This window comes from Poeciliopsis prolifica, unplaced genomic scaffold, assembly GCF_027474105.1.
Source record: "Poeciliopsis prolifica strain line A6 unplaced genomic scaffold, Auburn_PproV2 SCAFFOLD020, whole genome shotgun sequence".
NCBI classification, from domain to species: domain Eukaryota; kingdom Metazoa; phylum Chordata; class Actinopteri; order Cyprinodontiformes; family Poeciliidae; genus Poeciliopsis; species Poeciliopsis prolifica.
In genome coordinates this window covers 335,205-358,731 of record NW_026562395.1, presented here as the reverse complement: position 1 = coordinate 358,731, position 23,527 = coordinate 335,205, and the positions used below count along the sequence as shown (strand labels likewise).

Genomic DNA, 23,527 nt, shown 5'->3' with positions numbered 1-23,527 from the left:
TTGTGGTATATTTCTATTAGTTTTGTATATCTATGAACTAGAGCTGCATGATAAAAATGTACAATAAAAATTTCAGTTGGAATTAGGTTTGCACTTTGACCTAATTAGATAGATCCAGTTGTAGCTCTTGCTGGGCATTTAGAGTTGCTTTCTGCTGGAAAAGGATCTTTCATTTCATTCTTAGAGGAATACCTTTTTTATTTAGCTATATTTATCTTTCCATCGACTCTGACCAGCTGAAAAATAAACATTCCCAAAGCATGATGGTGCCACCACCACGTATCACTGAGGAGAAGGTGTATTCAGGTTGAGGAGTGAGGTTAGTTCACTTCCTCATGTAGTCTTTTTTATGTTGTTGAAAAGAGAGCCCCTATTTTAACATATTTTTTGTGTGCCCCACAAATGAGTTGTGTCAAACTCCCCCCAAAAAATCTTTTTGTGCTTCGATCCCTCCAAAATGGGTTTTCTTTTTGCCACTGAAAACAAATTAATTTATCACTTAAGTTTTAGTCTGTTTTGTGTTTGCTTATCAGATGAAATCCCAATAAAGTACATTGACAATTGTGATTGTGATGTGACAAAATGTGGAAAGTTTTAATGACATACATGCTTTTGCTAGGTGATGCATTTTTTCCCCTTCTTGACCTGGCTGCTGTTGATGCTTGGGAGAATGATTTAGTGCAGAGAAAGTGGGTCTTGATTAAAAAGGAGCGACATCAGGGGAAGCTGGAGTGTTGTGAAGCAGTCATAGCGAGATGGCTACCAAGATGCTGAAGAGGGGGATTGACAACATGACTCATATAGAGGAACAAACTTCAAAAGCATAACATGAGAGTGCAAAACTAGAAAGAACGAACGCAGATAAGTGCAGGGCTAATGCGGCATTTCCCTCTAGGTTAGCACATTACAAACACAAAGTGAAGAGAGGCCAACACAGACAGATGATAGAAAAAAGAAAGCAATCTCATGGAAAGAGCTCTGTGTGAAGAAAATTACCACTTACATGGGGTTGAAGAGGTGGAAAGAAATTATATTAAAAACAAGTGGTGGTTGCACTTGCAACAAAATGGCCCAAAATAAGGGAATGCCTTTTTAAAAGCAGAAATGAGAAAGGGGGTTGCTGGTTTACAGGGAAAGCAGATGGCCAGGCAGGGAGTTCAAAGAGAGGCCAGCTATAGCGACTGCTGAAGACTTCTATTATAAAGTGGGAAGGAAAGAGAAGAAGACGAGTGGGTCAGAAATTGAGCAGAATTGAAGAGAATTTGAGAGACTGACGTCTGAAGAAAAGGCTAAGATTGGAAAAGGATGAGAGAAAAAGGAGGCTTCAATTGAGCTGGAGGATCATGGAGAACTTATGAAAGAGAAATAATGGAAAGACAAAAAAAAGACAAGATAGATGATAATAATACTTAATCAATAATGATAACAGAGGCGGAGATAATTAAAATGTTAGACTTAGGCATGGGCTGATCGGGAGATGCTTATGATATAATGGAAGTACCATGTTGAATGAGAATTTTGTGAGAAATGCAAGAAATTATTCAATTATTTTTATTTAAAACTAAACAAAGAAACAGTTCTTTCTTCAGATTTAATATTATATAAATTTTTGTAGTTAGAGCTAAACCATTAATTGCTTTGGCATTTTAACAAGACAATATAGTTGTAGTTATGAGGGGCTTACTGCATCAAATATTTTTAATTTGGCCTTTTGTACTGTTTATAGACTTGCACTGATATAAAAACAAGTCAATAAGCTGTTCCACGTCTGCATGTAGCTGGTGTGGCTTAGTAGACATTTAGAAATCTGACCATTTTACTGACATACTCTGACCAAGACTTGAAAATGTATCCCGGAGAAGATTAGGAGATTGATGAACTATGTCCAAATGTAATTAGGACTACGAAGCTGTTATGATAAACTGCTTGATTGAATGGATTGTCAGTTCTTGCTTTTTAAATTAAATCCCATTTTAGTAGTGGTGATGTTGATAAAATATAATTTAGTCAAATTATTTTTTTTTCAATTATGTACGCAGTAAGGGTTCACTTAATTAAAATAACTTAAATCTTTCAAAAGTCTATTTTTAAGACTTGTCAGAAAAGAAGATTCATCCTTTCGTCTAGACGTAACATTTGTTCAATAGCGCTATAAATGATTTATACTAACATTTCCAGTCAAAGTGAAGGTTTGAGGATTCTTCTTGTTTGCATGTGGACATCGGAGATTTAGAGGTAAACATAGGACAGTCTGCAACAAATAAAGATTTATTTTTTGCTGAGTTACACTATGGCTCATTAGTGTAATTCAGCTGGTTTGTGTCAATGAACACTTCTTAAACCAAGCAGGTGTAGATGACACTATGTTTTTGAAATAAATATCTTTGCTGCATTATTTTAAAAATACTCGGCTATGTGTGCACTGGACCTTAGTATTGTGAGAGGAACTATTTTGAAATCATTAAGTTTGTCTTTCATTCAGCTGACAGTCAGCGTGCAGCATTGCTAATCTATGCTCCTTCCTCCCAGAGAAGACTTTGGTCACTCTTTCACTGTGTCCAGTGTCTCATTAATAGAACATTTTAAAAATGAATTTTAAACATAGATGCTTATTTTGAAATCTGACCTGTCAACAATGAGATAGGGAAATCCCTCTCCGGAGGATCTTTCCACACATTTAGATCAATAGCCCTCTCTCTCCCTTTCTGCATCCACTCCAGCGCTGAGTCAAGCTAGTTGAGTTTCTCCTGATGCCTGTTCGTTTGCAAGAATGTACATTCAGCAAGGAAATATATAAAATTACTTGTTCAGTAGAAATATGCTGAAATAAGCAGTAGGTTGTTGTATGTGAGTGTGCTTATGTCTGTGTGTAAGACACTTTGCCAAAGAGGCTCTGCTTTAAAGGAATGGAGAAAGCAATCATCACCCAGTGGCATCTGCTATTGATTGGCTGACATCCACAGGTAGGTCCGCATCGATTGGTCGGGAATGCTGCCAGTGTATAGGTGGTCCAATATTGATCGGTTGCTCTTCTGGATGGAATTCTATTGATCCGAATAGCAGGAAGCCCAAATCGTCTGCTTTATTGTGGAATGAATAATGATTAGATATTAGCAAAGACTGATGGGTTTTATTTGGTCTAGGATTGGCTGGGATACCGTTGTTTCTTCTGTGTCCTACTTCAGTAACCTCAGGAGTGCCTTTTTATTGACCTGTTACATAGCTACCTACACCCTCAAGATTCACTATATTCACTGTCCAATTGTGACTGACATTGTACAGAGACACAGAAATGTACATGAAAATGCATTGTTGTACAATGACTGCACTAATGAATGAATTCCAAAGTTCCATCCAGTATTTATAACATTTGACAAAACGTTCTCTCATATACAGTACAGCAAATCTCACAGCTTTGTCATTTTTGCTGGATCATTGAATATTTTGTATATCATAAAACAAGTTTTATTTTCAGATAAAGAGAAAATTAAAAATGCAGTATTCAAATGAAGAGTGCATTTATTCAGTGGAAAAACATTGTCTTAACCAATTTGTCTCTACGAAAAACAGGCAATTTCCTCTTTGGACAGATTGTGCCATAACTGGTTTGTGTTTTTTGTCAGCAAGGGTATTGGTTTTGTTGGGACATTAACATTTACTATAAGTGCACAGAGTGAGCTGTTAGTTCTCTTTTGTTGTTTGTAGTTTTTTTATGATTCTTTCTTATTTTAGAGGTCTGGCAGTGATCAGGCCTGGGTGTGATGAGTGAAATTTGACTACAAACGCAGTTAATCACAGTTCATTTGCACTTTGTGCATGTCTCCTGTTGTATTCCTTCTCCCACAAGTTATTACCTTGTCAAAGACACATTCTGCTGCATTTTTAGCTGCAAGTACTTAGCTATGTCTGCATATTTAAAGAATTTTTTTTGCCTGTTCTTATTTGCAAAATAGCTCCTCAAGTGCTATTAGAATGGATATTAATTTTTCCTGTGCCCTTTGTGATTTGGATTGAGGCTTTCTTTCAGTGGTTGTTGCAGTTTCCTTTTTGACAGCTTAGCAGTACTCTTTAAAATCTTCTAAGCTTTAAATTCTAACTGTATTTTAAACGCCTTTACAACTTCATCCCTAATCTGTCTACTGTTTTGGCATTTCTTTGTGGTGCTGTTTATGCGCTAACGTTCTCAGAGACCTTCACAGAGCAGCTGGAACATTACAGAGATTAGGTTCTTTACAAGTGTACTGTATTTACTAATTAGGACATTTCTGAAAGGAATTGCTTGCTCTGGAGGTTATTTAAGGGTGTCAGAATAAAGAATGCCGAATACATATTAATATTACGCTTTCTGGTATGTTTTTGAACAAGCGATTTTGACTCTAATGCTAAAAATAATTTTGAGGTCTGTGTTTCATTTTTATAATGATTCCTAATCTACAAATAAATTAAAAATGTTTGATTCTTTTCTCACCATGTGAATTTATTTTACTTTTGGTCTTTCCTCTCCATTTTCATGCCTTGTCCCTGTCAGGTGGACTGCTCCTTGTCACTGGTTCGGCTCGGGAAGGAGCGGGAGATCCCGGGGCTGGAGCTCCTGGCTGATGACTTGGTCACCATGGAAACACTGGTGTATGAGACATCATGTGAACTCAGCCTGACACTTAAAGATTTGCAGCAGCTCAGCGACATTGACAAACTGCGCCTGCTTATGAAAAACGTGAGTGACATTTTTCATGATGGGGGGCCTTTTTTTTAATAATATACTTTAAAGTGAAAAGTAGGCCTGAATTTCTCTTTTTCTTGGGATTATATTAATAATGAAGGAGCCTTGATTCAAAACGGGTACTCTCGTTTGGTTGCACTATTTCATCCTGGGAGATGATTTAGCGCATGTTCTTGAAGTTGACAATAAAGTATAATATATTATGCAGTTCAAAATGAGAACAAATGTTAACAAACGTCAAAGTTAATAAACTTCTAAAGTCATCTAAACTCGACTTCATTGTTCACAACGGAAAAACAAAAAGTTTCTGACTTTGAAAATATATTTAATGACGGCCACAAATTCCTGAAATCCCTGACATTTAATGATACAAACTTGCTTTCCAACCGCAGCAAGAGAGCTATGAAAGCTATTCTACTGCAAGTGCTACAGTTACAAGTCCCCTTGGAGTACATGATATGAGCTGTCCTGTAAATTGTAGCTAATAACTGCCAGCTTTAGCCTGTAAGGACCATTGGCAATGGGATCTGCCACACAGGCAGGCAGCCAGCAAATGTTGTTGACTGCACTAATACATGCTGTTTGACTGGAACTCCCTTTGGGCTCTCATCGGATATATGAGTGTGTGTGTGTTGTAACTGTTTCCCAAACTGGCTAGATTACATCTCCCTCTCTGCTGGTGTCTGATGTCTTTCTTTTCAGAGAAACAGCACAGTGAAGCAAAACGTGCGTGGGTGTGTAAGCTTGCGTTTGTGATCTAATTTTGTTTTTGAATCTCATTTTTTTTCCCGCAAATACGTTCTCATCGGCACATTAGGAGTCAGGGTTGTCGCAAGGTGAATGCAAGGCTCTCTGAAGAGCTTAGCATCTACATTTGCACACCACTGCACTACCCACATGTTGCAGCAATTGTAGTTTAAGTTCAGGTTTAATTGCACGCCTATGTTTTATGTAAATGTTGTTTGAAGTGCTCCACTATGTCCAGAAAAGTAAAACTATGGAACTCACGATATACATGCAAAACAGTGTTAAAATGCTCATATTCTTTTTCTTCACACAATCTTGAACATCTTATTTGTTGTAAATATTTCACCAACATAAAAAGGATCAGAGACATCCAACTGATGTCTTACAGGGTTGCTACACAGTAGGGGGAAAATATGGGACTTGATCAAAGCTTATTTTTTAGGTTTCATTGTGTAATATTGTGTAATATTGGATCCTGATCATAAAGAACTATCATCAGTGCCTGACAATATATATCCTTACCTTTTGTACGCTTTTGTTCTATTATTAAGAAAAAACAATGAATAAAATCTTCTGTCTGTTTCTTTTCGTTTACAGTCGAATCCTGAGCGCTACGCGAAAGATGCCGTCCAGTGGATGGTGCCATTCTTGCACCGCTGTGAGGGACACAGCGAAGGTGCTGCCAAGTCTCTGCTCACAAACTACCTGGTCAGCCTGGGCCAGCAAGACCTCACTCTCCCGCTCATTATTTTCCAGCACTCTAAACCTGTCGTAAGTATCCCAAAACTCACATATGCTGTGGTTGGTTTATGCCAGGGGTGATGCTTTTGGTCGTGTTATAAATGATAAACCATAAGTTTCTTGTGTTTTATAGACGGTACAAATCATGCACATATGTGCTATAAAGAAAGACTGTTGCTTTAGCTTTAAGGTAAATTAATTATAGATGCACATCGACATGCAGACACCTTTGTCATCTTCTTCAGTGCCAGCTGAAGATTATTGGAGACCCAGACCAGCTGATGGAGGTAGCCCTGGAGTGCATCTACAGCTGTGAGAGAGATGACCAGCTCAGCCTCTGTTACGACATTCTGGAGTGTCTTCCCCAAAGGGGCTACGGGTCAGACATACATACATCACCATACACCGACACCCAGTCAGCTGGTCAGATATTTACTGCTCTGAAAATGACAACATTGATTTTTATCTTGATTTTATTAACCATGTTTTCAGGATGTTAAAGAAGTCAATCACTACCTTGTCCACAAAAATACAATAATCCCAATTCTCACACCATTCCAGCCTCCCGGCTCTCCTTGGACCTATAAATAAACCCAAGTACCCCCCCGTTTCGGTTTCCCCTCCCCTTGAGCCTATATTTTTCTCCTCCTTCCCGCTTTTAAGTCTAACTTACACTCCAAAGAGTCATCAGTCAACCCTGCTACAGTTTGAATATTATTTCCTACCCTTTCCCATTGCTCAGTTTTTTTCTCTGTACGCCTCTTCAGTTGCGCATTTTATTGCATATGACATGAGGGCCGGCCTGGTGAGTTTCCCATGAGACTGTGTGGGTTTGCAGCACATTTAAAAGTGACTGAGTGGTCTTAAGAGAGAAAATCATTGATAAAGTGGACATGTGGAGTCCTTGAATAGCTGAAATCAAACGAAATTGTTCAAAAAATCAGCCTTGATTGTAGAAATAAATTACCATTGTGACAGTACTCAGGTGGTTGCATGACAGGAATCTGAACGTTCAAAAGTTGCACATTTTGCTCTTTTCATCTGTCTCAATTTAGCTCCACTGTGGCACTTCATGCTGTGAGTTTATGGTTTTCTACTGCACATTCGCCACAGGGAATAACTGTATTAAAACAAGAGACACTAGAATTGGTTTGGAGCAGGGGTGTATTTTAATCAGTGTTTTAATATTATGATAATCTACACAACCTTGTCTTAGTCTGTGACATAAAATGCCAATAAAATATGTTGAAGCTTGGAGAAAACATAATAAGCAGTTTAAATGGAATTAATAATTTTAATAATGTTAAAATAATAAAAACTTTAATAATAATAATAATGTTAACATTGCAAATGTTAAAATTATAGCTTGCTGTCAATTATTGACTCTATTACAGCAATAATAACTTGCATAATAACAATGGTGTTAATACTGAAAGTGAAAAAAGTGAAACAAAATCTCGTAAATATTGCACATTGTTGCAACAGAAACATAAGGTGGCAAAGTCTGGAGTATCGATGGTACCAATGTGAAAACAAAAGCATTTTAAAAATCCAGGTGGGTCTTAAACAAGAGCAGGGGATGGGGGTTTTTTTAATTGACTGAGCAAATCAGTCAATTAAAAACTTGGACCACAAATGATATGAATCACCATCAACTCAATATAAGAGAACTGGCTGAAATTTTGAAGTTCAAACTTTACCAGGATTAAGTCACATGATCAGTTGTCAGATTCAGTATGTCAATTTGTTGTATAAATTTCTCCTGAAACACACATCATAGCACTGTCCTATTGACATTACCGCATGTTTGTCACCAAATCAGCCAAGATGCCTGATTTTGAACCACATTGGCACAGTTCAAATTGTTAGCTGTCTATGAAAAAAAAAAAAAACTAAGTGAATTAAAGCCATCATCTATTTTAGTTTTTCAGTTTTTCTCTGTTATGTTTAACTATTCAGAAAGATTAGTGGTTAGGTGAGAAAAGAAGAAGATGCTGTAAAGCAGAGCCGTTTTTAAGCATTTACAGCAATTATATTTTGAGATGGTAATGTCTTTTATTACTTCAGCTATACTGGAATTTGACCAGTTGTGGAATAAATACTGATCAGAAATGTTTTGTTATAGTATTGCTATACAATTATTTAAATTCCTTTTATAGTACTTTTACAATGGAGAAAATCGCTCACCTTTCTTTAGGGATTTATATTCTGTGGCATTTAGAGTAGAAGAAATTGTGAGGCCGGAGTGTATGTGCAACAACCTAAACTCAACTTTTCTCCTGGGAGAGATTTTTCTAACTTATTAAGCTCCTTGCCCTACATAGAATGATGCACCTTTGTGAACCAAGATAGAAACTGTTACTTAGCTGCTCCAGCTCAGGTTTTCTAATCTGTGACTCTGGCTAATTAAGTCTAAATCTTCTAAGAAGTACATAATTTGTCTTTCCTCTTGGCTAAAGTAAAACGTAGGAATGAACAAGACATTAGTGAAACAGGGACATAAATTGCAGGAAAAGTAGATGTTGAGGGCTAAAAGTCAAAGCTAAGAAGAAGAAAGCAGAGAAATGGGTTAAAATGTCAAGATTTTGTTTGTGTTCGGTGGGGTATATAGGCACATTTATACATAGTTTATTTTCTCATGGCCAGTACTCTGTAGGGGAACAAGCCAACCTAGTCCACAATGCTTTGCCTCAAGCTGAAGCATCAATGGAGATGTATTTTTGGTAGGGGATTGATGGAAGTTTACAAACCCAAAGTGTACATCTTTATTATGCAATCTACTGTTTATTTTGTGCTCTGTTTTACTGACTAAAAACATTTTTTTTTCTGTTTTATTGCTTTACAGACCAGAGACAGACATCACAGGATCACTCCATGACAAGGTGGACAAACTTGAAAAGCACCTAAGGTATACTTATCCATTTTATCTGTCACCTCTGTTTTTGTCCACTTTGCAGATGTAGGAATATATTAGTTTAATAGTATGCATCTACAGGCTCTAAAAGTTGCATATCATAATTTTCTTTTCTGCTATGTTCAATCTTTTCAATCATGGTAGACATATTTCCATGTCTGAAATTAGAAAGTATGTAATGATGTAAGACAATTTCAAATTTATGTAAATTTCGATTCCAATTTAAATTTCTTTTTCATTTCATTTTTTTTGTATATATTTGGGATTTTAATTGAACGAAACAGGATTGTCTGTCATTCTTTATCCTAATCTCATCCACAGCTGTAATTTAAAATTCCCCTAACAACTTGCAAGGTGTTTCTGTTCTATCATTAGTGATCCAATGCTTGGGAAACTATCATTGTAGACAAATTGATAAATAATTTAGCATTCTGACTTCATAGCAACCACCACAAAAAGAGGAGACACAGATGCACACTCAGCTCACTCAACTCACTCCGTATCAAAGGATTATCGACATTCCCAGTGGTTTAAAAACGCCCCAAGCGTTGGATCTATTGCGTTTTTTTTTTTTTTTTTTTGCCTTCCTGTGGCTCCCATGAATGCACTTGGAAAAACAGTAATGATGAAGGTGAAAATGGGGGATAATGATGAAGCCGGGAAGAGGGCAGTAGCCTGATAGGAATCCCAATAAACAGGGTGATAACCAAGAAGGGAATGAACTAGCTCTGAGAAAGCTAATGTTGAGGCTCAGTTTATTCTTTACATAGTTTACATACAAGAATCAACAACCTCAGGGATACCTCAGGGAGCTTGCTGATTATGTTTATTGCCGTGTCATGCAGAAGTTATGTGACTCACCACCACCATCAAGCAGCAAATGCCAAGTGTTTGCCCTCTGAGGACTTCCATAATAAAGGCTGGCTACAGTTGCTGCCACTGACTTGCACATTACCCTCACAGAGTTGTAAATTTCAAGCCTTGCTGTTTTTCTTTTACTCACACACATGCATTACAAGTACAAGCCCTCACACATTCACAGGTACCTGTTTGCTATGTTAATGAGCTGCGATGGAGATCGAACATCTGTAGCAGCACGACCCTGTTGAGACGGGAAGGGGTGCCGCGCTAATCCGTCACAAACACCTAGCCTCTCCCTTGTCAGTGTGTGTTGCACACAAACACACACTTACAAATCAGTGCTGTTTATGTGGCATGCACTTTATCATGTTCTTCTGACTAGAACTGTGCTTTCTCCATCTGCACTGTGTCTTACAAATGACTCTGTGCTGCCAAAATAATGAACAGCTTACATTATACCCGTCTTCCTGTGGATTGTGCTGGTTTTATTTTGTTGTCTTAGTTTTTATTTCGTTTGGCTTTTCCAACTGTGACTTCTTCTCATCGTTATTGCTTCTTTATTAAATACAGTATAGGAAAATGTCTGTGTGGCTTTGTTTAAGGCATTGTAACTCATCTAAAATCCCTTGATTTATTTTCAGTCATTAGACTAAAAATGGCAGCTCATAAATACACAATGCTTCTAACAGAAATGAGGAGAAACTTGATTTGGTAGGATGTCAATTGCAGATTATTACAGTTTATTATATCTTAGGTGGAAATAAGGTAAACATTGCATCAGGGTTTCTACACAGTGTTAAAGTCTAGAAAAATATGGGATTTATTGTACTTTTAAAATGTTTAAAAGTATGAAAATGGGGAAAAAAAATTGTACTTTGGAAAATAGAGCCTCAAAATGGAACTTAATTTAAAATTTGAATTGAAATAAAATATGACACTTGATAGAGTGCAGAAGAGAAAGTAAAGGTTAGTTGTAATTTATCAATTTTCTTCAGCAGCACTACATTCTGATTTTGATTGACAACTAAAATGAAAAAAGTAGCAGTAGACTGGGTCTGGAATTCAAAGAGTAAGCCAGGGTCTTAAAATACTCTCTTTATAAGGAAGTGATGAGTGACTTTATCTTAAAAAAAAAGATTTATTTCTCTAAGTTTTTGAATGTATAATTTTCCTGTAAACCTGATATTGTTTGCTTGGCAGTGTGGTGGAAGTTTTGGAGAAGCATGGCCTTCAGAAGCCCATCTCGTATGTGAAGAACAGCCAGAGCAGTAAGGAGGAGGCCCACCAACTAATGGTCAAGCTATGCCGTCACACCGGCCGCAAGTATGAGCTCAGAATAAAATGCATTCATGAACGTGAAACCACACAACAAATGTCTGAGTATGTTGAATATTTGCGTGTTGCATTCAGGAACCCTCCAGTCAGTGATTCAGCGTGGAGAGCTCTCCTGCAGGACCTGCTTGAAATGCAGCAGAATGTTTACACTTGCTTAAAACCAGAGACATGTTATCAGGTATCAACAAGCAGAAAATTCACAAAAGAATACACCACTTAGAGCTTGTGCTAAATATTGTAGTTTAATACCCTAAACACTGAAATTTGCAGTTCTCATTCAACAAAGACAGATATAATTTCCGCATCACTTCTCCTTATATTTTCTGAATCTGGCAGATTTTTGTTGAGTCCCTGCTGTGCTCAAGCCGTGTGGAGAACATACGCCTGGCAGGGCAGCTTATGCATTGCTCCACGGTATGTTGAATAAAACTTTCCTTTACACGGTCCTGCTATCCCTACTGGGTTCTCCAATCATTAAGCCGCTTATAATACATTTCCATACTCATTGATCTCTCTGCATTTTTATTCATGTTTCCAGGTGAGTCAGGATGTTCCTGTTAGCTTGTCTTTCCGTGGAAAAGGTCATGCTCTGAAGGTGCCCTACAATAGCAGTGTGGAGTTGGTTTTGGCTGCTGCCAGGGAGTACTTCAACTCCTCCACAGCACTAACGGATTCCTGCATGGGGTTGGCCAGGTAAGGAAGAGTAGAAGTAGCTGTATTTTCATATAAAACGGCCACTTGAAAAATAACTCTTTTGCCAATTCTTACTTGGCACGAATTAAACGTTGACTCAAGTGAAACAATTCAAATTTTGAAATATGAGTCCGTTTTCAATGCCATCTATTGTGTTGTCATAGAGTCAGAGATGGAAAAGATATTAAGCAAATCTTTATACAGTTACCTTAATGTGTCATTAATTATATTAAATGTAGATAAATAGAAATACTTATTATACAAGATATTAGTAGTTGCATGTGTAATACATTAATTTATTTGCTCTATCACACACTTTGTCATTATTTTAGGCATGGCTAATACTGCTTTAATCAAAAAATAATTGTCCTGAAATTGACTTACTATGAGGTTAACCAATCAGATAATGGATCAATTTTCACTATAGGGCTACACAACATTACAAATGCATATAATCTTTTTAGATTATTTAGATAGTGACACACTTACATAATTATTGGGCAAATTGTTGGAATTACAAAATGTTATTTCCTTTTTTATTTGCAATTGACATATTAAAATATATTTTTGTATTTAATGTTTCTTGTGGTACTTTTGGCTTTTGTTGTGCCGTATGAACAAATTTTTTTTCTGTTGTATTCCCTTTTAAAAATGAAGCAAAAAAAAGTCACTGTTGGTGTCTGCTTTCATTTTATCTTCTGTTGTGTGCTACATGAAGATTTTGTATTTGTGTTTCTTGCTGGCTTCAGATCTTAGAGGGGGGCCGCTGGATGTCTAATCTCACCGTCTGTTCCTAGTGGGGAAGTGGGACAGTAATTGGGTCGTCATTCATTTATAGTAACTAATACGGAGGCCCCCCTCCACACACTTGGACAGCATCATCTATAGTAACACTCCCACCATGTGAGCATGTGCTTCTGTGCGTGTGTTTGTTGCGTATGAGTAAAAGGGAGAAGAAGCGTGTTAACTAGTATGTATTACTAGAGAGATCAACCGCCAGTGTTTTTATGATTAGAAAAGCTTCACATAGTACAGATGCACATATTGGGAGTTTTGAGACTGATGGAAATCTTGTTCATTACAAAATTAGCTGCTTCAGTTTTTTATGGCAGAAATTTGCACGAAGCCAGTAGTCTGTTGAAATGCAGTTAAATGCAACGGTACTGGAAAATTGCAAGCTATGAAGTATGTAAAAAAAAAAAGAAGAAAAATTAAGGCCAGACTTAAACTTGTTGGCCTCATGTGTGTATTTGATGTAATGAACAAATCTAAAAATTTTAAAAATTTGAGTACAGTTTGTACAATTTACTTCCTTGTGTGTTCTTACAGAAAAATATCACAGAAGTCCCCCTTTTCAATCTTGAATTAACTGACAACCTCTAAGACTAGATTTATTTCTGTATCTTGTTTTGTTCTCTTTTATGTGTAGAACAGATCTAACAACTTACTGTCTGTTGTGCTTTAGATAAAGGAAAGAGCTGTTAAAGTCTGCTGCGGAAAAAAGTCAGACACAATTCAGCAACCATTAAGTTGTTGTCAGCAAAGCATCTCTGTTGTGTTTGAGAAAACTCATCTATGTTTGTGTTAGGAGGGGAAAAACAAAGAATACAAACATAGAGGGGGAATAAAAATAGGAGAAAAATGTTTGCTGCATTGCCTGTCTTTATTCCATGAAAGGAGATGTCAATAGCTTTGCTTTTGTTTCAAAGACAAATTGAATAGAACTGTTGTGCTAAATATTTTATAAATGTTACACAAAATAATCTGAAAATTATGGTCTATGTGGAACAAACCACCATTTTCTGTTTCTTATTGGCTCTGTCACTGCACACACTTCCAAATCCTTCACAACCCAAGTACATAATCAACCTGTCCTTTTTGAGTTTTTCTTTCACCCATCTGCAGCTCTTTCTTCTGCTTCTATCCTTGCCAGGACAAACCTCTTCTTCCTGGCAGAAAAATCCTCATCTTGCTTAGAGAGCAGGTGAAGCTGTGTGGAGAGCTTGTGGAGAGTGTACTTAGCTGCAGTATTTTTTAGGATGTTTTGGTCTCATTATACTATATTGGATAAATTACTACACACGTACGAAAGACAAGCCAATCCTCTTCATGTACACAGTCGTATTCTCAGCCTGGGAATGTACGTGAAATTTATCATTTTGCCTTGTTTTTTTCTGTCCCAGACCTTGTTGGTTTATTTATTTCTAAAGTAAACTTGCATCTTGCTCACTTGCTCATTCAGTACACTGTTTTATATTCTAAGTGCTATGCTGCATAATCCTCTTAAGAATAATGAGTGTGGATTGTATTCCAAGAGAAACTCTGCTGTTGTGGATCCGTCAAATTAGTCTAGACTTTGTAAATAAATCCATTTTAGAAACCTCGTCACATTTGTGTTCGCACTGCTGAACTCTGGAAACTTCAGGCTTAATAGTATTTAGTGCTAACTGGAATAAAGAAAATCCATTTAGTCTCCTTCATTTTAATCAGTTTGTGGGACTTAAATGAACATAAATGGGCATAGTCCTCATGTGGTGATAACCTTGAATACAAATGTTATTATGTTTGGATATAAACAGGTTTGAACAGGACATCAATATTTATTTCTTTTGCTGCTGCTGAAGTAATATGTAATTTACTATCTTGTTAATGTGATCTGTAACATTTGTTGTGTTATCTAGATCTTAAAACAAAAATCTTGGTAGATAATTTCTGGTAAGGAAATTCACTTGGCTTTTAAGGGCTTCTTATGTTGATTTGTATACCATTTTCTGTTCTGGTCTTTACAAAGTGACATGTGTAATAAGCTGATACTAGTTGGTAAATAATCTGTTCCAGTAGCCACCCAGTAGATAGCTGCTTGAAACCCAGATAATATGTATCTGGGTGTCAAGATACCTAGTATCTTTCCCAATATATTATGCATCCTTTCCCAATATATTGTGTAGTTTTGGCTTTAAAATATGTTTCACCTTTTGGATTGTTAGTCCACTGGATTTAGGAAAACAAAATCAGTAAAAACAACAGAACAAGCAACAATGAACCCAAAAAAACAGAGACGGATACAGATTGCTCTAAAACTTGCGAAAATAAAAAAAAAAAAACTTGAAAATTGAAGAAAAAAATGTCTGAAAAATTACAAATCTTGGTTTAATTTCTTCAAAAATGTAAAGTGTACAAATAATGAGAAGTGTAATATCAGTACGATAAAAAAAAATTGTTTGTGTGGAAGGTGTCGCCCATTTAGTTTTGCTACATTGCCGGTTCTTTTCGCAATTGAAAACATTTTGAAGCAGCCAAATGTCTCGTTTTTTTCATTCAACTGACTGCCAGTGCACTGCAACATGTGGAGGAGCAAGAGAAAGCTCAAGTCAATCCAGTGATCTGATTTAGTATTGTTAACTTCCTTTGTATTGATTGACTGTTCTTGTCCTTAGGGCATGTCTCCAACTGATCACCGACTGTCCTCCAGCCATCCAGGAGGAACTGGACCTCATCAGTGCTCTCAGTCAACTGGAGGACTTCGGCGTTCGCATTCTCCCGCTGCAAGGTGATACACAATGTGCTTTTCCATGAAATATCATCAGGGGCAAACCTGTCTAAAATGTTACTCTTCACCTCCCTAACACATGAACGATAAAACCTGTCTCCCACCATGCATCACCCTTCCATATGTTTCTTCTTCTTGTCTCTGTATCTAAATATATGGTTGTTTATGGATCAAGTGTTGAGCAAACATCTGCCCAATGTCCTAATTAGGATCAAAGTTTTATGTCTGTGTCTGCAACCTCTTTCATAATGTCTACTTCATGTGTAAACCTGAGCGATCTGTATTCATCTCTGCACTCGTTCTTGTGGGAACAGTTGCTTCCAGGCATTTCCTTCTGTTTAAATAAACCAGATGAACCAGAATGGCATATTGTCAGGCTTAAAATTCAGCATTCAAAGTTTACAGCTCCAAATCTTTTAGAAATTTTCTTTACCTGGTGTTGGTTAAAATCAGGTGAATTGAAACATAACTCATTGTGCTGGAGGTTTTTACTTCCAGTTTGTGCAATAAATAATGCTCTTTGTTTTCCATAACATCTCTTAATTTCAATGAGATTCTCATGCTCATGTTACATTCACATCCGAATTTCCCATTACAGGAGGAGTCTAAACCTTAACTGGGTTATTGCATCACCTTAATTCTTTTCTTTTAGAGACAGTTTGACGAACTTTTACCGCTGTGCACAGGATCACTGTTCTGGTGCATGACCCAAATCAGCCAATGTTCCCTTATCAGGTTGGTGGCCTCATGTTTGACTCCAGAGTGCAATACAGAGGAGTTAGTGGATGTCTTAATTTCCCTTTTCATACATTTTCATACTTGGGATTAAAAAATTGCCCAAATCATCTTTATTGTGTGATGTAAGAGGGTAACAAGGTGGAGTGGTGATGTAAAAGTTTCTAAATTACTAATATTCTTAAGAGTAAGAAAAAAAAGAGGGTGTGGATTTGTGAAGTGTCTCCTATTAACCAGTTGTTAATAGGAGTTGCCCAGTTGTTACCCAGCTCATTGTACACCAGCATGTCTTACTTTAATGTTTACCTGAACATGTTTGGTGCTATGTGTATGGCTGTGCAGAGAAATAAGATTCCCTTGGTTGCTGTTAGTTTTGGAAGACCACATTACCATTTTTCTGTTGCAAACCCCCCCCCCAAAAAAACAAACAAACAAAAAAAACTGATAATGGCTTAAATTTTAATTGGACTGCAGCAGGAGGTTTGCACAACTGAGTGTATATTTATATTTCAAGCTCACAAAATTAGACTCAGTGATTAGTCGTTATTAATCACAGTGCCAGAGTGTGATTAATCTGATTACTTTTTAATTGATTGACAGCAATAAGGTGAATATAAATGTACATCACATTTTGATTTTATATTTTCATTTGAAATTATGTTTGTTTTTATTCCACTTCATAATTGTGAACAATGTTGTTTTGCTGTATCACATAAAATCCCATATAAAAAGCATTGGAGCTTGTGGTTGTTACATGACTAAATGTTCCAGGGAGGTTAATAGATTTACAAGCCACTGCAGATAGTAAAATGACTCATACAGATGAGAAGCAGGATGATTGCTGATGTGTTTTTCATATTTTTGCAGTCTGTGAACACACAGCTGAATGCTCCAACTCTGCTTTCAGAGAACTGCTCACTCTTTCGGACAATTATATAATCAAGAGCAACAACTGTTCGCATTTATTGTCAGCGGGATCTTTTTTTAAATTTTTTTTTATAAATAAACCTAATTTAAGATGAAGTAGTGGAGGTTATCTTATTTGTTTTACAACCAAATGTTGACTTTTTTTTACATGCATAAAACAAATAAAATCGTAATGTTAAAACGGCATCTATGTGCTTTTTTAGGACTGTAAAACTATTGTTACGGTCACCATCTCATTTTATTTTCCACATCAACTTAGAGACTGGAAGACAGACAAAGTGCCTTAGCACAACAAAATTCCCGTAAAGAGAAAACTCAACTTGTTGATTTTATTTGACTTTAGTGATTGTCTGAACTGCATTTTTACTCCTCAGGGCCAAAGCTGTTTTCCTCACTGTACTCGGGTGTCATATTTTTTGCACTCTTTCAAGGACACAGTACTTTTTTTCTGGATCTCTCTCACTTCCTCTCTTTTTCTCTCTCTCTCTCTCTCTCTTTCTTTTTCTCACACACACACTAAAAGAATAGCACATTATTTTTCTTAAAGGGTACAAGCCATATCCCTGCTACAATGCTCTGTAGCAGATAAACGCACACAAGTATGAAGCCGAAGCATTTGAACATATGTAATCCATCTCAAGCTTTTTTTTTTTTTTCCCTCAGCCTTTCTACTGAGCCTGAGGCAATGCCTCATACACCCTCTCTCTCCAGAATTCCCTCTAGGCCTCGCCCAAAGTGATGCCAACTTTTAAAGATCCTCAGAGGGAAGCAAATAATTCACAGGGCGTTGTTGAGTTGACATGTTTCAGTGCAGGGTTGAAGAAATGTTGAAATTCCTCAGCCTAATTGGGGAATTTGTGCATCATGAATTAAAGTAAAGTTAGTTTTGTATGGAAAATATTTTCACTAAAAAAACGTGCTATTGTGCAATTTAGGTAGTGGAATTGCTGTTGATTTACAGTAAAGCATAAATATAAACGTTTTATCTCTTGTAATCTTTAGATCATTGTTAATAAAAGCTACAGTGGAAAAATAAATTTCAGAATCCTTAACATTATTTGTCTCAGTGCTTACTCGTAAAAACAAAAGTTGCAAGATAAATGGAGATTGCCTTGCAATTCTTTCATACAGAACTACGGGTCTTTCAACTAACTTTGAGCATTTTTTTTCCATCTCTTATTGCTTATCCTTAGACTTAAAATGTCTGACTTTGCAGGTCAGACTTCAGAAGTTGCAAATATTGGTTAAAAAAAAACCTGATCAGTGCATCACATGTTTACGTATGTATTTGTTTTAATATTAGTTTATTTAGAATAAGGAGAGATAAAATTAAAATATGTAGAAAAAAGTTATTACAACTACTGATGATTTAAAACATATTCTCTATAGTTTTTTTGCATTTATTATGTTCCACTTTATTTTCCTGGCATTTTCATAGCAGCTTCATCATTCATTTCGCACAATTTCCTGTTATTGAATCATCAGCTGTAACTTTCTCCTGACTGAGTGTTGTAATTTGCCACACAAGTGTGACCACCCTTTGTTTCTTTCTCTTCTTTTCTTCCCTGCAGTGCGACTGCGATCAAACCGCTTATCTCTCATCCAGGAGTGCATCGCTCAATGCTCCACAGCCTACAAACAATCTGCCACGTTGCTCAACCTGGCCTCGCTTCTACGAGTGTCAGGTACATGCAAAGTCACCTCTTTTGCTTTTGGAGCGTAATCATGTTGAAAAACTTTAATGATCAAGACTGCCCTGCTGGCTTTTTGTGTGATGATGATTCTAAGATGAAGTGAAATATGTACAACAGAGTCCGACTTAGATGCACAATGATTCATGCCTGGGTGCTTTTAGCAAGGTTGCTGACAGTTCTCACACGGCAGAGGAACAAGACAAGTGCTTCGGGTTTCAAGCAAGGATCGATTCTCAAGCTCATGACTCACAAAAGCAAAACCCACATTTCAGTTCACACAAACATATTAAGTGGCTTCTAAATTGTTTGGTGCACTTCAACATATTAGCATATTTGCTTGTCAGACACTGAATCGGTGTGAGGCCATTTGGTCTTTATATTAACAATGTCCTCCATCAGAATGGCAGTTCAGTTAAACCTTCTTTCTTTCCTGGTTGATTTAGCAGAAAGTTTACATGTTATTCTTAACTTAGCATATGTTGCTCTTAAAAGTTCTTATCTACTGCCATCCACTAATCACTTCTTCTGAAATTGATTCTGAATTAATGACAGTTGTGGAAAAGTGATTTTGATTAATTTTCCTCCTTTGTATATCTATGTGAATAAATGCTCAAACCTCTCGAACATTCTACATTTTTCATCATATTAGAAAGGCAAAATTTTTGCACATTCTCTTTTGGCCTACTTTCATCACCAAATATTGACATTTTTCAGGTTGTTGCTGGATTTACTCTCTCCAAGAAATCTTTGCATCAGCATTTACCTTGTAATTCCAATAGGGGAATCCCCTACTTTTAAACTGAATAATTTATGATTTGTTTTGAATTTTTATATGTGGAGATGCATGTTTGCACAGCTGTTCCACACTAACCATATTGATCTGCAGTGCAATCAGTTCAATACAAGAGGAGAGAAATATAGGCTGGCTGCAAATTGGGAAAGTTGATATCAAATCCTCAAAGAAACCTTGAAGTTAGCACTGCAACCTTTTCAGCTAGGAAACCTTGATTCTAAGAAGTGAAAAAGAAAACCTTAACTTTAAAGAAGAACCTGAGGGGAAATATGTTTTCTTTTTAAGATTGCAAGAACATTTCTGTACAGCTCCAAAGTTTAATGTTTTCCAAATCGGACATACAAGCTGTCACTCTTTTTGTGTCACTGTATTTGTCCCTCCAGCTTTCATCTTACTGTTCTTCCAGGATCTGTGAGTTCGTCCCTTCATCCTCTTGCTCAGAGACTTGCCACCAGCCAAAGGAAACCTGCTAACCGGTCTCATGGCATTTCTGAGTCTGTACCCCTCACAGTTTGTCAGCAGGAACCTCTCCCTGTGTGGTTTCAGAGGGGAAAAAAGAAGGGAGATGAGAGGAGAAATAAACATTTTTTTTAAATAAATAAATGCAGGAGGGAGCCTTTTGAAGGGTGCATAGCTCCAGGGCTTTGTGGTGAATATTTAATGCAGGTATCACCAACACACAAGTTAAAAACACTTTAGAGTTGGGTTTCTGCCTCGACAGAGATGCTAAGTAAATCATTCAGTATGTGAGGTAAAAGAATATATGAAAGGATCAGTAATAATTATTGAAATATTCCTTTTTATACTGATACGTTTATATTTTTTTCCCCCCACTGATCCATATTGTTGCTTTGGGAGACTGTCTTTGTATGACATTTCACAACCTTTTGATTTCAGCGTTTGATAGGTCCATCAGGGAGAAGTACACATATCGATCAGATTACCAATATGTCTGATTCAGATGAGCTTAAAGCAAATACCAAGAGCTGTGTGGATTTAAAAACAGAACAAGATGATGGTTGGTTTGCTCAGACACAAACTTTCCTCTATATTGAGGTCCTGACAGCCTTTTGAAGACACCCTCTCACTATTCACCCAGAAGATATTTGACAAATACATCTCACCCCCTCTCGGTAAACACCACATCTCTAACCATCATTCACACGTCACGCACACAGGCAGCACAGCCAAAGACCAGCACATTTCTTCATGCAGTGTCTTTTCTTTGATCCTCGGAGCACAAGTTTGTTCAGAAGCTGCATTTCTCTTCACATCCCTTTTGATCTCGTTGTCCTTCCCCCCTTTTGTTTATTGAGCTGACAGAAAAATCAAAGGCTGTCCCGATTCTTCACCCAGTTTCCACCTTTATTAAGATGTCAGCTCTTTTTTTTTTCTGTTTAGTGAGACGGCATGCTGACCGACTTTAACATTTCAAACCGTCTATTTTGGATGAAAAGACATGGCAATAACCGATTTACCACAAAGACATCAAATAGTATGTAATCTTAGACTTTTTGAGACCATTTATTGTAACGATTTTAGAAGTTTAACTTGGACAATTGTAACCTTTGGTATCAAAAACACCATTTTAGGGAAGCTTTGCCACTTTTTCTGCTTTCTTTCTTTCCCTATCAGAAAAAACAGTTTTAAAATTTGTTCTCTTTGACATTTCACTAAAGACTAACAATGGCATTCTGTCCTTTTTATTTCTTTTTGCCAAAGTGGTATTGGCTGTCATCTCCATTACTAGCATGGACAGTTTCTAAGAAAGGACAGAAACCAACATCTGTTTGTCCAGCAGACTTGGATATTTGGACAAACTTACTCTTTCCATATTTTCCTTTCAGGTCCTGGTCCTAAAATAAGAGCCACTAAAGAACATGTTACTTGTACAGATGTGGTGTTGCTAGATTCCTCAGAGTCATAGAATCAAATTCTTAGAAAGTTGAATTGATTTAATGAAGGTCAGAGATAAATCAACTCAAAATTGAAGGGATGTCTCCAAAAACACATTTAAATAGCTTTCACATAAGAATAATTTCTGTAACTTCAAATATGAGAATTATGGAATATTGTAAAAAAGTTGGTTCTACTGAGGTGTGATGGAAGCCCAACAATCTATGAATATATGCTTGGATACAACTCACTGAAATTCTGTTTTGTGGCATCATGTCCATGTGGAGAACTTCTGGGCGACTGTCCAGTCAGCAGTCTCCCTCATGACTGTGTAGCCTACTGACCCAGACTGTAGAGTTTCAGAAAACCTTCATTTCACTGTGTGTAATATATCAATAAGAAATGAGTGACAAAAATCTATTGAACTTTTATGGCATTCTATTTTTGTGTACCTGTATCATTTCTAAAGTCCCTCTAAAAATAAAATCTATCAATGCGTGAGAGCATAAGAGCATTTACTGTCAATATTTCAAACACAATCATGGATAAGAAAGAAAAGGTAGATTTTCTTTCTCCTAATTCTGTATTAAATCTAAATCTAGAGTTAAAAGTAAATTAAGTTGATAACCTTTTTGAGTCAAGTCCTGAAAATTGAGGTTTACAAATGTTTTAATTAGACGAAATGTCAATAAATTTTAAGAACATTTGAAATCCTGCCTATGTGTTGCATGTCTCTGAGCCAGCTCAAGCAAAACCTTCCCTTTAATGTGTCCAGGAGATGATGACAACAAGCGAAAAGGCCAAGTGCTGACCTTGCTGGCAGAGCAAGCCCTCAAATGTCTGGACTTTAAAGCCTCTTACATCCACTGTCAGGACCTCATGGGTGCAGGTTTGTAGTTAAAAGAACTGTGAGCCAATGTGCATAGTTAAGGGGTGGGTGGAAATGTTCTCTGTGCAAGAGGATTATTCATTAAACATTTCTTTCAAAGTGATTCCAAACTGTGTTTAGTTTGCAAACATACTTCAGAGATCTCTTTATAAAGTTTCAGTCAAATCAATTGAGGTTTTTAGAGGTATAATTTATTGTAAGAAGGATGAATGATCTATATGTATGGCAAATGGTGTAATGACTTGCAACAATAACAGCAGCAAATTTTCTTTTGGAATTTGCAAAAAATCATTGAGCTGTGGTTTAAAGCTCACAGGAACCTCACTGAGCCTCACTGAATAATTATAAAATGGGAGTTTATCCAAACTAAAAAACAAAACAAAAAACTTTGTTTTTCACAAAATGATCCAGAGTGAATCATTTTTTGATGCAAAGTTTGAAAATTTTCTTTTTTTTTTTAAACTGAGGATTTGTCTTCATCCAGCTCTTGAGTTATTTTAAAATCATAAATACATCTAATTATTTTCTACTTTTAATTACTCTAGTTTTAGCACATTTAGAGACCAATTATCATACACAATATTTTGCCAAAAGTACATTGACGTGTTAGCGCTTGATGCTAGAGAATGAAGCTAGAGCAACGGAGATGTTTTTATTGCAGTGGAAAATGACAAATCATTTTTCACTGGCAATAAAATTCAAAGTTGCTTGATTTATTTTTATGCTCAGCAAGGACATAATAATAATAATTATAAAAAAATCATCATCTGTTTGGTTCACAGAGAATGTCACTTCTTAGTAGCAATAAAAACTACAATTTACCGAGACATAGACATAGGTTAATTAGGCAAAATGGAGTCTTGTCACCCTTCTGACTAACAGGAAGATAACACAAATATATATAAAAATGCACGTTCCATGAAGAGATAATGAAAACCAATCACTGCTAAGTGTATATGTGAAAGCAGAGTATTTGTATAGTTGTCATTCAAACACCAACACTTTACCTTGACATGTAAAGCTTCTCACTAA

At 36.6% G+C, this 23,527-nt stretch overlaps 1 protein-coding gene across 1 annotated transcript in view; it reads left to right on the top strand.

Annotated features, from left to right (window-relative positions):
• The window catches only part of nbas (NBAS subunit of NRZ tethering complex), a 152,822-nt gene that overhangs the window by 42,423 nt on the left and 86,872 nt on the right, over positions 1-23,527 (top strand). Inside the window, exons 24-34 of the mRNA XM_055044449.1 lie at positions 4,529-4,714; positions 6,065-6,238; positions 6,454-6,587; positions 9,054-9,116; positions 11,184-11,306; positions 11,394-11,496; positions 11,655-11,732; positions 11,857-12,011; positions 15,449-15,561; positions 18,795-18,908; positions 22,382-22,495. Of these exons, the coding sequence (XP_054900424.1) occupies positions 4,529-4,714; positions 6,065-6,238; positions 6,454-6,587; positions 9,054-9,116; positions 11,184-11,306; positions 11,394-11,496; positions 11,655-11,732; positions 11,857-12,011; positions 15,449-15,561; positions 18,795-18,908; positions 22,382-22,495 (1,357 nt within the window). The remainder of the gene's footprint in view (positions 1-4,528; positions 4,715-6,064; positions 6,239-6,453; positions 6,588-9,053; positions 9,117-11,183; positions 11,307-11,393; positions 11,497-11,654; positions 11,733-11,856; positions 12,012-15,448; positions 15,562-18,794; positions 18,909-22,381; positions 22,496-23,527) is intronic.